The sequence below is a fragment of the Gymnodraco acuticeps genome, unplaced genomic scaffold (assembly GCF_902827175.1).
Source record: "Gymnodraco acuticeps unplaced genomic scaffold, fGymAcu1.1, whole genome shotgun sequence".
NCBI lineage: Eukaryota > Metazoa > Chordata > Actinopteri > Perciformes > Bathydraconidae > Gymnodraco > Gymnodraco acuticeps.
This window is the reverse complement of record NW_022989974.1, coordinates 2,226,335-2,244,494: the sequence shown is the minus strand read 5'-3', so window position 1 is coordinate 2,244,494 and position 18,160 is coordinate 2,226,335. Positions and strand designations below refer to the sequence as shown.

The following is an 18,160-nucleotide window of genomic DNA, read 5'->3' as shown; positions in this document are numbered from 1 at the left end:
TAGCATATGTTAACATTTTGTTCAGGAGATGGAACAGCCCCTGCTGTTCCACATTCAGACCCCTTAAAGATCTCCTATCATGCTATTTTTAGGCATATATTATGGGTCTCAGATATATACAAATATATAAAAAACATGTCCATGATGTTTTTTACTCAAAATACCAAACCGATCATGCATTTTAGACATCCCTCATATCCCTCTATTTCAGCCCTGTTAGAGAACTGCTGATTCTGTGACTGTAGCTGCTGGCCCCGCCCCCTTTTGAGCACGTCAAGGCAAGCTGTGAGCTGCAGAGGGAAGATAGAGATTTCTACCAGCAGATACAGCTAAATGCTGCCGTGATTAAATGCCATATCATGTTCCAAACCACATCAAGGATTATATCTGAAATGATATGGAGCTCAAATGCTTTTTCTCTTGCGGGTTAACCACAAGGTGAGTTCCTTTTTTTATTTCCTGCTTTTTTACACATACTCTCTGCAGTACAGGTTAGCTCTGAGTGTTAGCGATGCTTGCTAATGTAAACAAAGATCATATTACGTCCAAAACACATCGTGCATTGTTTCTGATAGCAACGTTTCTGATAGGGCTGTCGGTCTAAAGCCAGCCCACATTTCCGATATTACGTCATATCGGCAGCAAATTTGGATCAGCACCGTTGTACCCCAGTTTTTAGCGATTTGGGTATGGAGGAAAATAGTTTCTGACACTTTGTGAGTTTCCTGACACACCGGGGACACATATTTATGTATAAAAGCATGATAGGAGACCTTTAAATAATTAAAACAGGAAATGTATTCATTTATGGGGCTATAGCAGCCTGAAAGCTGTTGTTTTTCGTAATTGAAGGTGTTGACATAGCCCAAAAATACCGAAGGTTATCCTCAAACACTTTAAGATGTAAAGGATTATCACACCTGGTCCGTCAAGAGGTTGGAGTATGGTTGGGATTGATTCCTTTGCACTTAGTGGGACAAGGTATACATCTTTGATGGAACGGCTGCCATTGGCGACCACACCATAACGACCTCTGCTGTTGAAGTAGGAAAATAGGGAGACATAGGCCACCTCTTCCTCCTCTGTTGCAGGGTGAAACCGGATCACACATAACTCCTAATAAACAGAAAACAAAAATAATAAACGTGATATATTGATAGGTATCCAGTGCTATTGTACAAGACACCAAAAGGAATCGAAAAACGACTGCTTGCCTTTGTAACAGAGGTCTTTAGTTTTGCAACATAGTCCCACACTGTTTGAGGCAGGATTCGTCCTGCTATTTGTATGGTATCAGGTAGATCCTAAACACAAGGGAATAAAAGCAAATATATTTTCTTTAACTCAACTGTTGATAATGTCAGATCTTTTTCAATACAACATGTATTATCGTGCACCACTATACCGCTTTGAGATTTTCAGCCGTTCCTGAAACCATATATCCTTTGGTGACAAACTTGGCCACAGAGAGCATGTTTAGGAAGCCTTTCCACACTATCTCATGCTTAGCCAAGAACTGGGAAGTTTCACCATCAGCTGGGGATTCAGAGATCACAGTCCTGGGACACAAAACACAACAGCATAATGATAATCATATTCACGCATGATGCTGATTTTGTCTCAAATGTAAACCACCTGACAAAGAAAATAAGAGTTATTCTATTATAATGTTATTTAACCACCTTGAGGATGTCCCATAGAGTCTGGGATCAGCAGAGGATGATGGCTTCATTAAGATCGACTTGGGTAATGGTTTTGTTGGTGGTCCCAAGTACGTTGGTGCTGAGGGCGAAGCAGAGGTAGTCTCTTGACGAATAGAATAAGATACTGATTGGTTATTGGTTGTGTTACTTGGACTGGATGTGCCTCTAGACGAAGAAGACCTGTTTGCGGCAGTGCGGGGGTCACGCCTTGTGATAGTAACTGTGGAGACTGCTGGGATCACAACTGGTGTGTAGGATCTCTTTTGTGTAGTAGTTTTAGGAGTGTCTGGAGTTGGGGAAGCAGGGGATTCCATGACAGGGGAGGCTGGAGAGTCCATTATAGGGGACGCTGGGGATTCAACGATAGTCAGCGCTGGAGCGTCAATGATAAGACGGGGTGAATAATCCATTAGGGATGTTGGAGAATCCATGTCAGGTGAGTCAGGCGGGGCCCTCAGAGGAGAGTCATCTCCGGCACATTTTCTCCAAGAGCGTTCATATTTATCTCTTGTCTCAGAAATCTTGGGTTTTTTCTTTGCCGGTTCCTCGTCTTCCCCAGCGAGCATTTGACCTTCAGGAAAAAATAAGAATGCATTTAAAACACTTAATGTAACAATAAGTGGCCATTGGAAAATCATTTCTACAAAGTTTTGTATAGCAATAGTGAAATCACTTTTTAATTCACCTGTGCATATTTTGCATTTCAGGTCAAAGAGATGAGCTTTGTGCTCTGATGTTGTGTCCTTCAGCATGCAGGAGAGAATATCTGGTACAGCACTGCCCTGGTTCGGCTGGCTTGTTCTGGTCTTGGGAGCAAGAGCAGGAAGGTGTTTCTTTTGTTCCTGGAACGCAAACTTTACAGACACAAATAGAATTAAATCACAAAGATATCATAACATCCATGTACTTTCAGGATTCATTTTTATAAGGTGCAGAAGTAACAAGGAAAAGGTACACACCGTGCTTCTAGCAGGTCTAGTGGGATTCAAACTGGGCAAATCCACCTTCACTGCCTCAGGCTTTTGCGGCAAACTTGTCGCTTTAGCAGCTGCATTCTTAACCTAGATACAAAAAAGCAAAAGATAACCACTTCTGAAAACTTGATCCTTTAAGTTGAAGCACAATACCTGATTCTGTCTTGGTTGTTGTGTTTAATATCTATAACACTTTACCTCTGTAGTTTCTTTTGCACTTGGCTCTGATGCTTTGGTAGCCTGCATATCCTTCTGGCTCATTCTGGCCAGTCTGAAGGGACTGATCTCTCCACGTACGACACGATACAACAAGCCCTAAGGAAAACCCAAAACTGACTGTCAGTTTTCTAAAAACATAATTATCTATAACATGACTTAAAAAAACACGTCTCTTAGCAAATGTTTGCTGTATTGCAAGTAGAATAGAGATCACAAAACAGAAATGGGTTTTATCAACATTACACAAACCTTGTTTTTCGGGTCTTTCAGGTTGAACATAATAGTTCTGTACTTGTTCATGTATTTGCTGTCTGTGTTGCGAAATATGTCGAACATCTCCATCTCAATGCTTGAGACAAGCTTTGCTATGTCACTCTCTGACATCTCCAAGTCCTCACAATCACACACCCTTAAAAATTCAAACGCAGTTAGTAAAGAAAATTGTATCATTGCACTCAAATGTAGTTTTAAGTGAAACATATATATTGGGCTATATTCATATTTTTTATAAAGTGCAGCATTTTCAGGTAAGTAATACATATACAGTATATCCTGATTACGTTTTATCTGTTAAAAAATTGATTAAATTGCTAATTATAAAAGTGCAGAGGGTTGTGTTTCAATAACTGACTACATTATAAAGTAATCTGACCCAACCCGGCATGCTTATCAAATACAATTTTTTTTTATACATACTAAAACTATTCACAGCATTAACCCTCAGCAATAGGTCATATTTGTAAAATGTTGTAAGTGTAAATAATAGGACTTTTACACAAATCTTACACAGTTCTCACCTTTTTAACAGGATGCTGATGAGGGAGCGCTGGATGCTCTGTCTGACCTGGGTATTGGGCTGGGAGGGTCTGGAGGAGGGAGGAGCACTGGGTGCAGGGGGCACCAGCAGATTTCTGGTTTCGTTCATCAGCGTTGGGGCAGAAGAAGGCTTTTGGCCCGACGTTGAGGCTGACAGGTGGCTGGATGGAGCCTGGGGGGCAGGGTGCTTCTTTGGTATGACGTACGCGGTCTTAGTGACCATAAGAGCCCCTGTTTCATGATGTCTGGGAGCTGAGGTGGAGGGGGATTGTGGGGCAGGAGGTACACTCGTTTTTGTTGGGTTTGGTAGTATAGAGGGATCTGAATATGCAGATTGCTGCTGAGGCACTGCACTGGTGATTGGCTGCTTTGCCTGTTCTTCAGAGTGGCTCTGTGTCGATGGTGTCTCAGCGGCAGGCTGGGAAGAGGGGGCAACATCAGTCGAGGTCTCATCTGCAGGTGGTTTGATAGAAGTTGCAACCTCACTGTCTGCCTCTACCTGTTCATTGTCCTTTATAGCTGTTAGAAAAAAGAAAAGCAAGGCATCGTGTAAATATGAAGGACTATCTAACCTTTGTGATGTAAACCAACTTGTGCAAGAAAAGTTGTTTTTAGAAATGTATTGAAAAATCGGATGGCTATAATTAAAACAATTATCTTTCCATTTAAAAAGGGACTTATCCTTTCCAGGGCTATGGGCTGACATTGGGAGAGGGGCGTGGTAAAGCCTGGGCAACCAGGCAATACCAAGGTGTAGGAAGGGGTATTCTTTCAGTCATGTTGATGGTTACAGACACATAGATGCAGCAGAAACAGATTTTTCTATTTTTGCTTCATGCAATGTGCAAATTAACTTTCCTAAAATAATAATCTGTTTTCATTTTTCTTCAAGTTTTTGCGAAGTTTAATTTCTCAAATCAAGGCTTTGTTAATATGACCTTTTAGGCCTATTTTACATGCTAAAGTGCTTTAAAGGTCCCAACAATATTCATGAGAAAGCTCAGTAAAACATTTGACAGACCCTCACTCACCAAAGGGTTTCAGGGGTAAAAGATAAATATCAATATCCCCTTATGGAAAAATCTCAAAGACAACACGCCTACAGTGAAGGCTCGAATGTGCGGTTTATGGAAGCACTCTCGCAGTTATTCCTTGTGTCCTCTAGTGACTTTCAATTTTGAAATATCACTAAAATGTTTATCTTCTTCCACAGTTCTCTCATAGGATGCAACAACATTCACCTGCTTGGCAATATCCTTCTTTGTTTGCAGTAGGTAAAGGCCATTTGAAGGATATGAATAATAGTTGAATGCATTTGACATTTATGACAAGTATTCTCTGGTTCTCAAACCTGTGATAAATATGACATTAGTAAGGTCATTTGTATACATATGAGGAAAATTGCATATTTGATTACAAATAAATGGATAAATGGGATCTATTGTCTGTTTTTGAGATGAATAGAATTCATGTGAAGCACCAAATCCAAGTCAGCAAGGAGATGCTTTGACTTGAATGTACTTGAATAGTTTAACAAGCTGTTTCTCCATTTCCTGTCCATATTTATATAACTCCATGGCTCACATTGGAGGTGATAGAAAATCCTAGCGATAAAAATATCAACTTTTCCCTATTTGTCCCTACATCAAATCAAATCAAGTTTTATTTATATAGCACATTTATAAGCGATTTTTGGTCGAGCCAAAGTGCTGTACATATAATAAAAATAGCCTACAGTAGAGACACTTTACAGCAAATACAACAGCACAGATTGTTCAGAATATCAGTATGAGAAAAACGACACCCTCTATCCTTAGACATACATACATACATACATACATACATACATACATACATACATACATACATACATACATACATACATACATACATACATACACACATACATACATACATTGAATATGCTTCAACAAAAGTCTTAAGTTGTCCTTATTTTTTATATAACTGCTGAGACAATTGATTGATTCAATTGCTTATCTTCTTGACCTAACTGTCATTGCTTTTAAATTAAATTGTTTTATATATATTGATATGTTTTCTTCCTTAAAGGTAGGGTAGGTAAGAATGGAGAAACCAGCTCGAGTGCGCTAGAATTTGAAAGTACACAGCCGAAAAAAATCTGCCCCTTCCTTCAGACTTCCTCACAGAGCCCCTCCTCCAACACACACGAGCACGCATGACCAATGAGGGCACGAGATAAGTTTGTGCACGACATGGTAGGCCATCCAGTTATTTAAGCCGGCCCGGCTTTTTACAGCGCCACGGCTTCCACAGATGACATTTTTTTATGGATTTATTGTCAAAGCATTTAATGTATTCATTGCTATCGGGATGTTAAGAGCATTCCATGTTTCTGAAGTGAATTACCTACCCCACCTTCCTTAATTGATAAATGACTATTGACTTTATACATTTTATTTACTTCAGCACCAATTAAAGCGTGTTCCCCCTATGTGTTTTCTAAAGGTTTGAAGTAGATAGAAATAAGAAGAAAGAAATAAAGATGTTTAAATAGCAGATAATGGTTTTCTCCCTGTTGGATTTGTTAAAGAAAGGGTCAGCAGTGAGGAGGAAGATGGCAGGGTAAAGCCTAAACATATACCGAGGTGTGCATTTACTCAAATACTTTACTTAAATACAAAGTTGAGGTACTTCTACTTCACTTGAGCATTTTCCTGTCATTTTCCATTCTCCTATTGAAAGCTAGTTACTTTACAGGGGTTGATCTTTGCACACAAAATATATGAAAAGAACAAGTACAGCTCAAATTAAAAGTTGATTAATCCTTTTTCGTAATTATTTAGCAAATATGTTTATAATTGTTTAGACGTGTAAAAACATCCATATTTGAAGCTTCACAAATTAAGGAATTAACTGCCTTTCATTTGAAAGATATTACTGTAGTGATTTATACAAAATAGTACAAATATGAATAATTATTACAAAATAAAAACAGGTTGATCTCAACCAGCTACAAATGAAATTTAAAATCCCAAATATTTACAAATATAACACTCCCAAGAGCCAATCTTTTGCATTTAGTACTTTTTATACTTGCACTTATACTCAACAAATTGTACTTACTATACAAAACTAAAATTGTACTTGCAATGGAGTATTTTTACAACTTGGTATAAGTGTTTTAATTAAATAAATAATCTAATTATTTATTCCACCTATGCGTATACCTAAAATAAATCATACTTTATTAAAAGTATTAAATTAATCCTGTTTTTGATTCATGAGAACTTGAGGATTGTGCATTCAGATGAAATGAGGTAAACTGTGGTGTGGGCTGAACCTCTTTGAATGTAAGTGCTCAGATAACTATCATAGTAGGAAGAAAGCCGCCTCTTTGTCACTTTATAGCATGCCTAAAAGGCACTTGGGCAGTGACAAGCTGTCCATTCAAAAAGGACTAATTATGTAAAGTGCATTGTAGTAAAAAGAAAAACAGGGACACATCCTTTCATGGATCCGGAAACAGGAAGAGATTGAATGATCATGTTTTAGTTCATCATCCGTGGGCCGGTAGACCAACTAAACCAATGGAAAACTGAGTAAATAAGCTCAAATATATTAAAATCAGTTAAAAAGTAAAATAATTAAGAATCTTTAGTTGTGCATGATTCTGATTTGAGAGTGTGTGTGTGTGTGTGTGTGTGTCAAGTAACAAATGTGTGGTTTCAAGTTGTTTATACTAAATATATATAAATACGATATATTTTACTATATGTATATATATATATATTATACTCTTTTTATTCAAGCAATTGTTCAATGTGTGAAAAATCTCGGCACACACATACCAATGAAACTACGGTATACTCTTCAAAAATACATTTTCAATTCATATTTACATTAACAAACTAAAGTCAAACTAAATCATTTATATTAATGCAGTTCTCACATGATGACATGCATTTTCTTCGTTTAGGTCTTCAGTAATGATGCTTCAACTCGGAAGATATTTTTCTTTCATTCTTTGCATTTTTTCCTCTGAGGGTGAATTTCTGCCAGTTCCTCTCACTCTAATCTTCTGTGACACGTCATTCACTACCCTGACGTCACCATGGTTAGACACCATGATCTTTCTTGCAGCCAATCAGTCCTTAGATGCTGTTCTTTAAATATCACAGCAATTCTGTCAGACCTACTACTGTGCAGCCCACCATCTCGCCATCACCTCGAAGTGATTCAACTGAGATTTCATTAACCACCTGCTGGCTTTACTCCACCACCGCCAGCAGCCTTTCCACTCCTGGTATCCTGATGTATCTCTCATCATATAGGCCTACGATTAATGAAGAAGCCAGGCATCGATCGAGTCCAAACAGCAAAACTGTTCTCTGTTGCTAACTCTAATAAACACTGATATTAAATACTGTTACATCCCAAACGGATCGCTCTGTTTGAAAATATATTCAATGTACACATCAATTGTGTTTTCGTGTTTTGCTGGATTGTACGGAGCCCCCCTGGTGACATTGGTGAGAAAAATATTAATTCGTGGCCACGTATTAATAATGCGTGGCCACGAATTAGTTATTATGTTCCCACGCATTAGTAATCCGTGGGAACACAATAATTATTACGCAATAACTAAATCCAGATAGTCTATAGAAACTGATGACTGAGGGACAACACTACAGATGTAGCACCTAATTTCAGACAGTTTGAAACGCGAGGGCCGTGGCCGGCACGGGGTCTGCCCTCGCTCAAAGGAAAACCTCCAGCGTGAATTGAGACCGCCCCCTTGATAAATACATTTAATTATAATGAAGCCAGCTGCAATGGATCATGGACTCTGATATAGTACGGTAGATTTATGTCTGGTAGGCTGTATGGCGGATCTTTGTTAAGATCCATATGTCACGGATAGGATCATACTATGTGCTAAATAAGAGACATGTAATCATTTAGGCTACAAAACATCACCATGTTTTTATTTAACAAAATAATGTTGGTTAGTCCACAACTACTGTACAAAAAATATCAGGAAGCCCGCCGGCTCGATTTTTAATTCTAATTTAATCATCATCTTCACCACGATCATTTATGTTTATGTTCGCCGAATTGACATGAAAGCACTGACAAATATGAATATACTGTAGTCAACTTCATTAAAACGTTATTAACGTGCCTAAATTCAGTAATTCACTAAAAATATATATATTTTAATGGAGCCTCGTCAGGCAGATCAGGGTCCCGACAGAGCTCAATAATTATTGTGTGGCAACGCATTACTAATTCGTGGGAACATAATAACTAATTCGTGGCCACGCATTATTAATACGTGGCCACGAATTAATATTTTTCTCACCAATGTCACCAGGGGGGCTCCGTAGGATTGTACTCAAGATGTTGAGTAAATTATGACATAACTCTACTCCCAACAGCATGTATCTTTTATCAAAGCACTGTTCTCAAAACGCACCTTTTTACCAAGGCTTTCGCCACTGTATAGTTAGTTTAATAGGTTTATTTTTCCGCTACTTCCCCCCCCACCCCCTTAACCTGTCTGCCTTTTTTCCCCTACTCCCCCCCCCCTACCCGACTTGTAAAGCGACCTTGGGTTTCCTGAAAGGCGCTATAAAAATATTATATATTATTATTATTATTATTGTTCTCTTTAAGTATACATTTTGAGCAGCTCCATAAAAAGCCATCGTCTCTTTTATGAGTTACTGTTCACAATGAAAGATTTGATGGAGTAAAAACGTACATATATTTGAAGAGGAGACCCTTCTTGCAGAATATAACCTCTGAGATTTGGATGCTTTGGCGTTTTCTGTGATACTGCTGCTGGTTTATAAAGCACTGAATGGTTTAGGCCCAAAATACATTTCTGACCTCCTGCTAAATTATGAACCATCCAGATCTCTCAGGTCTTCAGGGACTGGTCAGCTTTCTGTCCCCAGAGTCAGAACTAAACATGGAGAAGCAGCGTTCAGTTATTATGCTCCAAATATCTGGAACAAACTCCCAGAAACCTGCAGGTCCGCTGCAACTCTGACTACTTTTAAATCCAGGCTGAAGACTTTTCTTTTTGTCGCTGCTTTTAATTGAACTATTCATATCTTAGACTGCACGGTAACTTTTATTCATGTATTTTCTTTTAATGTTTATTTTATTATCTTTGCTTTTTAATGACTGTTTTTAAATGCCATTTTCTTAATGACTTTCATTTTTGTAAAGCACTTTGAATGACCTTGTGTTGAAAGGTGCTACATCTACTTGCCTTGCCTAAGAATAAAATGACAACAACATTGAAACATCTTACATCTTGAACTTGTTCTCAAGCATTTAACATATTAATTTCCTTGTGTTGAGTATAGGTACAAAGCCTGGTTTCAGACCTTTGAATTTCTGCTCCCATCTTTTATTTGTTAAGCGAAATAAATATAAATTCAGTTTTATAGTCAGTCATTTAGATACTAACAAATCTACAGATCAGAACTCGTCGTGTTCTGATCTGTAGTATTAACCTTTACAGGCCTCCATTTGCAGATAAAACACATTTCCACTTTAACAAATTAATTTGCCCAAATCAAATTTGCCAGGAACAGTAGGTTTCCACTTCCCTCGCTTTAGCTCTGCATTTGGTCACTTGCTTTCATGTGTGAACATTTTATATTTTCTCTAAAATGGCAATGACTAGTGTGTGAATAGCCTAACAATGCCACATGTTTGTTTTTAAACATTCAAAGCTACAGATTACATTTACAAACTGTCTTTACCTTTAAAGTCCATCTCACAAATTTGTCTAAATCCAATCCAATAATTGCTGAGATGTTTCAGTCAGGACCAAAGTGGTTGAGTCACTGACTAACAGACTGTCATTGCCATCTATAGCCACTTCATTAGAGCAGCTAAAAATACACTCTTAAAATAGAATCTACAAAACATTTAAGACAGTCAAATATTCGGGAAAAGCACACTCCCAAAGTGAACGCCCCCCCCGTGGATAACGAGCTCAGAAATATAATCATTATGATAATGACGATTATCATTATTAGAAATAATATAAGGCGTAAATTCAATCACCAGAAGTCAAAAGCTACTATAAGGAAAACTATTACGGTTGCATAACTCATGTAACTCCCATTGAGCTAATGGTGGACCAGTGTTAGCAACTGCCTTCTTTAAGACACGTAAACGCTTCAACATTTTGAACATGACGGAAACTATTTGAGAATTTATTTTTTATATACATTGAACATTTTTTTATATTTTGCTTCTCTTTGTTATAATAATAATTATTAGTGTCTGTTTTGTTTCTAACATGTTCAATAAATTGACAAATAAAAATATGTACTGCTGTATTATAGGAACAGAATGTCAGAATGTCGTGTTGCCATAGACCTTTTTTCAGGCATTCAAAAATCCCATTTTCTTTGAGGCCAGAGAACTGAAAGCGCTGAAATCCTTGCTTTATTCCAGGATTTAGGGCTCACTCCTGTAGCACTCTATACACGTTTTTGTTTCATCATTTGATCATGTCTGCAAATATGAAGCTGGAGACAGGATTATGTAATGTTATCCTAGCTCACCAGTCAATACTAAAAAACAGTGTCTTAATGCAACAACATGTGCCCAAAAAGCTCACTAATTAATCTTTTTGGGATAACCCATTCAGTCATTTACGATACATTGGATAACGTTAATCTCCTGAAGCACCGAGCTAACTTGCTGCTTGCTACACATTGACAGTGGTATCAATCTTCTCATGTAACTTCCACTGAGAAGGACAAATTAGCACTTTTCCCCAAAAATTATTTAGTTTCCTTTACCTTTGGTAACATTATGTCCTACATGTCTATTTCACTAGCGAGTAAAGCTCACTGTCAAATACTTTTGGTTGACGTGTCTGTGGGCGAAGATATAGGAATTCCCCTTTTATAAAAATGACTGTTTGGATTTATGTTGACTCTCCATCTTGTCACCCTTACTAAAAATGTGTTCATGGTGATGCAGAAGAAAGTCAGTCAATAAAATCACTATAAGGCTCACTTAAGGAAACATAAAGGCAACACGATGGGGTCAGTCTCGTATCAACTGAAAGTGGAAGCAATGATTAGATCTTTCATGACACCGTGCTGCATGGTTCACAACACATTTCACTTCAGGGACAATTCACTGTATGGTTGGATTCGAAAACACAATACCATTTGTATTGGTTGTTGTTCCAAGTTGAAGAGTGTGCCTGTCAAGAGCTGCACTAAAATGAGTTGGTATCTTAGAATCTGTGGTGTAATGCTGGGAATGTCAGTCGTTTTCTTTGTGGTTGCACATTATTTGTTTGGCCAGTAGAGGGTGCTTGTGTTTCACAATTAAATACTGAGGTATTGAAATGATTAATCTGTCGGAAATATGCATAGGAGATACAAGCTTTGAGAGCACGTTATGAAGCAACTGTAGTAATGGAGTTTTAAAGAGATAAACACCTGCAAAGGAGGAGAAATGAAAATAAATGTTGGCTGAGAATCCTAAAACATACACATGCTATTATGTGAGCGCTGACAGTGAAACAAATAACACTATCCAAAAGGGAGCTCTTACTTGAGTCACTGAAACTAACAGATATCACATGCCTCTCCCATGTCTGTTGTACCACATGCTCACTGCACTCAAAGTCTAAACTGTACAGTGTAAATAATGCAATAAGAAAGACATTATTTAATCAAGAATAAATTAAATAGCGCATTTTGTGTCACTACTAAGAAAACTAGTGTCCTATTAAGGAATTTACCAATACTGACATACGTGAATGGGTAGATCTTATCTTGATTGACCATGACAGAACTTCACACCAAGCATTATATGAGTGGATTAATCATTCTGTTAAAACAGCTCGAAATAGATCAAAAGGCCTCAGGGAGCTTCGATCTAACCCTGTCAAATGGTTTTATCTAATACAATCATACCATCACACCCATGTAAAAATACATTGGCTTTATGTGAATGCACCCAAGAGTTTTGAGTGTTCAAAAAGCCACCTGTGGGTTTCATAAATCAGGTAACAGTTTGAAAAGAAAAACAGTTCAATGGGCCTGCTGGTCAGTTTCAAAGTGTCCATGATGGGAATACTTTGTTGCTCGGTTGGGTTTCATTGTGTGTGTTTTTTCTTGAATGAAACCGATTATGACTCAAGTTTCATTTCAATAACCATTTAGAGTTCAGCTAAAGTCACAAGTGGAAGACAATGAAGCAGAAAGAAGTGGCTCGTTGCAACAGCAGCTCCCACTGAAAGTTGGGGGCGAGAAGAAAGGAACATAACTAATTTCACTCACTGCTACATTCATTTAAATGTGTAGATTTAGCTGTTGTCAGCTCAAATCTTTTGAGCCGATAAACAACACATTACATGTAAACATTTAAAACACTAAGTATTTTTTAAACGTGTTGCGTCCCTCCCCGTAGAGCGATATACATGAAGGCAAATAAATGAAAACTTTTCTAAATGAATGAGATCGGGTACCAGTGAAAGAATGTACTGTTGGTCCCCCAGTCATCATCTCCCACTCTGTTTCTTCTGTGAATCTATAAAAGTTTGCACTTAACCACAAAGGTGAGGAAACTGTGACTTAGAGGATAAGATTAAAGCATTTCTGTTTTGTGTCTGGAGCCCTTAAAGGTAGGGTAGGTAATTTTGGAGAAACCAGCTTGAGTAAGTTAGAATTTCAAACTACCCAGCCGAAAAAAATCTTCCCTTTCCTCACAGAGCCCCTCCTCCAACACACTCGAACGCGCACATGACCAATGAGGGCACGAGATAAGTGTGTGCACGAGATGGAAGGCTGACAGGCAGGTAGGCCATCCAGTTACTTTAGCCGGGCCGGCCCAGATGATTGGTCGTGCTTTTTACAGCGCCACGGCTTCCACAGAGATTTTTTTTGTAATGTATTTATTGTCAAAGCATTTAATGTATTCATTGCTATCGGGATGTTAAGAGCATTCCATGGAATATAACAAGTGTTTCTGAAGTGAATTACCTACCCCACTTTTAATGATTCTGACTTTCAAACAATTTTTTTTAATATTCTGATGGGCTGAAACTAATTATTATTTTCAATTTGATTAAGGATTAATCTACAATGTTTTCCATTTAGCCTGAAATATAAGAAAATAGTGAAAAATGTCAATCCTTCTTTCTCAAAAGTCTAAAGTGATGTCTTGAATACATGTCATGTTGCATCAGTACAAAACCCAAAGATATTCACTTGAATATGACAAGAAACTGGGAAAGGCAGGAAATCAATCGATGTAAGAGTTTTCAAACGCATATTCTGCCATTTTTGGATGAAGAATGACTGACGGCAATTACAACCATGTTGCAAAGTGATGTACGTGTGAAAATGAAACCTACTCACTTGCCCGTAATTCAAACATTGAGAGGTGATGAGTATTATGTATTCGCTAGACTTTTACGAATGACGCCTCATTGTTGCAACTCAATGAGTATTCCATGGTATTTACAGCTACCATGGTAAAACATTTACTTCTAACTTTAAGGACCAACATGTTCTTTTACTCCGTAGCTTTAGTTTCATAATTGATTCATTTTAAACAATTTTAGTAAAAAGGTTCAATTGCAATTCCCTCTAACTAGTTGTGTTTTGATATATTTAAAGGTCCCATGTCATGCTTTTCTGGTTATTACCTGTCCCCTTGTGCGTTATGAAGGTTTTTATGCATGTAAACTAACAGGGAGTCCCATTGACTTGCATAGAGCTCCCTGGTTGGTAATAGACGAGTTGGGATCGCAGAGAAATGCTCTCCGCAGATCCATTCTCACAGCGTTTATAAACCTTTTTCTTACTCAATATCAAGCCACACTTATTATTTTTACTTCGGCTGTGAGTGTTTGTGTGTGCTCAGGATGAGTTTTGCGCTGTCCCGCTGTATCGTCGACCCGGAAACCACACCAGTAAGCCAGATCATTGAGCAGCGAGCCTTGCAACGTCCCGACCAATCAGAGCACACTGGGCTCACAGGGATGGGGGAGGGGGCAGGAGCTCCAACAAGCCGTTTAGGACAGAGAGTGAATACACATACTTTACAGAGATGCTGTTTGAGAAACCAATGTGAGTTTGGAAAATTGCACAATATAAATCTATTTTAGTAGACCTCAACAATGGAATTATGATCAGTAGAAATGGCCATGACATGGGCCCTTTAATATACTTGAAAAAAGAAGGCATGCTGCTCTATGGAATAGATCACAGTCCCAAGTGGAAGGTTAACTAAACAAACAGACGTGGGGCAACTGAGACCGGGTTATCATTGAAGGCAACTCCAGCGCTAGACTGTGTGTGTCGTCCAGCCTTGTGCTTATGGGTCCTTGGAGTGTCGAGCAGAAATTGAAATTAAACTATGATTCAATCCCCAAACCCACTCTTCCAATGACTAGTAATCTCATACTGATCATGTTCTTTAAACGTACTGTAAATGTTCATATTTTAAGGTCAGACTTTGCTTTCTTTTGTTGGATGGATTTGAAGGAAATCTGTTATCAAGGACGTGGAAATGTTGTAAACTATCGACCAGGGTGGAGAAAACTACTTTTTGACTTAAACTACCACCTGCATTACAGTAAGACACCAAGACTTGCTACTTGACGTTCTCCCTGAGGATGACTTTGAGGTGCCTCAGGAGCAATAAACACATTGTCTTCTTCAAAAAGCCATATCTTTAAGTTTGGGTCACTTTATCCATGATGTCAAGTGATGCAGGGATGAAATTGTGCAGCAACTCAAAAAACACCACCATTCATCAGGCAACACCTGCCCTGAGGACTGCTCGTTGGATCCTGATCTCAAACCCATTGTGAACATGTGAGACAACCTGCAACCCAACAGCTGGAGACGGGACCTCTGCCTGCAGTGAGTCGAGCAGCTCTAGGACCTTCTCTGGAGATGTGGCAGCGCCCACAGCTCCACATTCAGAGGATCATTGAGGCGTCAAGCAGGAGTGAATGCAACAGGTGATCACCAAGATGGACTGCTGGACCTTTATAAATGGATTTCTCATTTAAGTAGTCTTCCTGTTATCATTTGTATTTCTATTATAGTAGTAGTAGTAGTAGTAGTAGTAGTAGTGGTAGTGGTGGTGTGTTGTGATTCATGTCCAAGTATTGATCCAAACGTACTAAAGTTCCTAACATCTTGATATTTCTATCAAAAAAAACTATAGTCCTTTGGCTATGGCCTTTTAAACCAATGTGTTAATGCGTAAATCTCTGTATCAGTAAACTATACAAATGTATATACATTTTCTATTCTGACCTATTTGTTAGTAGATAACTGTTGGAACTAGTGTTTATTTTTCCTATCTTTGTTTGGCTTTGTTTTTATTCTATTTCTATATAGTTGGAACTGTGTGAAATTACAATAAGAGCAACATCAAAATCGGCACGAGTCAAATTCCTTATATGTACACAGAGCTGGCAAGTAAAGCGGATTCTGATATAGACCTTCGGTCTTCTTTAGGTTCCTTTATATTGAATACATTTGTTTGTGAAGTGTATTTGTAAGTGTAAGGTTTGATGGCTTTTGTTCAGTTTGTAAATTCTACAGTAGTGGGAGAAGGAAGAAGAAGCTGACCCCAGGTCAGCATTCAAAAGAAAAGCAAAGAAATGTGTTTTAGAAGACAGAGATGTTGTTCCCTGCTGTTGGTATGAATATAAATGGATGCATATGCGAGTGTAAACGAAAAACGAAGGGGTTCCAACTATAGCATACATGTATTATATTATTTTCAAGCTATTAATGGAATAAAATCTGACTTAATAAAACCCACAAAGGGTTATTTAACCACTATACCCACACTCATTGACCGAAATGATGTCTTTCCCTAATCTCTAGCTTGCATGTGAATTCAACTGTTCTCTTTCTTCATTTGCAGGAGGGGGCCAGGTTTTTCTCAGAGGCTCGGAGGAGTGCAGCACAAGGCAGGCTGACACTTCCAAATCATCTTCATGGAAATGTGACACAATCTCCCATCAGCTGTTTGGTGAAGTCCAGGTGAAACTTCCTCCAAGCACCTGCACTGATGAATCCTCCAGTCCCCCCTGAGTCTCTGGAGGACTCAATTCATCCTCCTCTTCCTCCTCCTCCTCCTCCTCCTCACCAGATGCCCAGTTCTTTTTCATTCAAAATCCTATCCCAGCTAATGTCAGTGTTTCTGTTTGTTTCTGAAATCACAGTGTTTCTGTTTGCTTGTTGGTGTTGATGGTTAAGGCACTGTAAGTTGTAATATGATGCAAACGTTTTCTCTGATCCGTGGAAAGTTGTTTGAGCATGACAGAGAGACAAGGAAAATTGTGAAATGCAACTTATTCCAATTGCAAAACAAAACAAAAAGGATCTTGCCTCATCGAGGCATAGGACTACTAATAATTATGCTGACAAATCGGGAGAAATGGCTGGTGATTGAACATGGGGGTTTGAAAAACACGTCTGGAGATGGCTATTATATTTAGAGACGTTAAGAAATTCTTTGCTCTAAAACAATAATGGAATTAATTTCTTACATATTGAAAAATAAATACACACTTCGAACTCTTAAGCATGCAGTCTGTAATAAAATGGAGAATGCAGATCCTAGTGCGCAAAGTTGTGTTGGATTACATTTAGGAAAAAAAACAACTAAATTATAATATACGTTTTTAATGTTGGACGAAAAATCGATTAAAAAGGTTTTTAAGTGTCTACACATCTGAGATAGGACTTAAGGTTGTCCAACTTATTTTTATAATCAGATATTGAAGTTGTCAAAATTGATTTTAAGAGAATATAATGTGTGGCATGATGGGGTTCAACATTTCAAACAATGAATAATGTTGTGTATGTGAGCATCTTCATGCATAAGAATGCGAAAACACACTGTGCTTTATGTGCACGGCAGGTTATAGTGATGAACACATCCAAAACCTTGAGTCTAAATCATTCTTCATACGGTCAAACACCAGCAGCTTATGTCACAGTGCGAGGCATGTTTCTGAAGTAATAGACTGTTGCCAAGTGTGTTGATGTGAAATGACTTCCTTTTTACCAACTTAAGCTCTTTCCAGCTGGTTTGCATCATTCAGTGAAGGACTTCTGCAGCACATATTCTTCAGTGTGAACCTTTTGAGTTTGCTAGACCTTTGCAAAGTCCATCGGAATGAACATCAGAGCAGTGTTTCAATAAAATGATACCAAATTGTGGGAAATCACCCTGCCTACCCAGAACTCCCCGAAACACATTCGCTTTGTGTTGTAGTTACTAGTTAAACCAGTTATGAGACAGGTTTATGTGAATCCTTGAATCCTGACATTGTTGAGACACATTTTGGGCATTTAGAGTCAAAAGAATAACTGTAAAAGTGAGCATACTTACCCCAATGCTGACCCCTGCTACTTATCAGTCATCACAGAGAGAGAG

The 18,160-nt window shown here is 38.3% G+C and overlaps 1 protein-coding gene across 1 annotated transcript in view; it reads right to left on the bottom strand.

Moving 5' to 3' along the window:
* si:ch73-181d5.4 overlaps window positions 1–18,160 on the bottom strand; it is a 32,080-nt gene that overhangs the window by 8,793 nt on the left and 5,127 nt on the right. The window contains exons 7-15 of the mRNA XM_034210937.1: window positions 3,694–4,231; window positions 3,146–3,305; window positions 2,876–2,992; window positions 2,663–2,764; window positions 2,389–2,557; window positions 1,683–2,274; window positions 1,406–1,559; window positions 1,215–1,304; window positions 921–1,116 (exon numbers count right to left, since the gene is read on the bottom strand). Of these exons, the coding sequence (XP_034066828.1) occupies window positions 921–1,116; window positions 1,215–1,304; window positions 1,406–1,559; window positions 1,683–2,274; window positions 2,389–2,557; window positions 2,663–2,764; window positions 2,876–2,992; window positions 3,146–3,305; window positions 3,694–4,231 (2,118 nt within the window). The remainder of the gene's footprint in view (window positions 1–920; window positions 1,117–1,214; window positions 1,305–1,405; window positions 1,560–1,682; window positions 2,275–2,388; window positions 2,558–2,662; window positions 2,765–2,875; window positions 2,993–3,145; window positions 3,306–3,693; window positions 4,232–18,160) is intronic.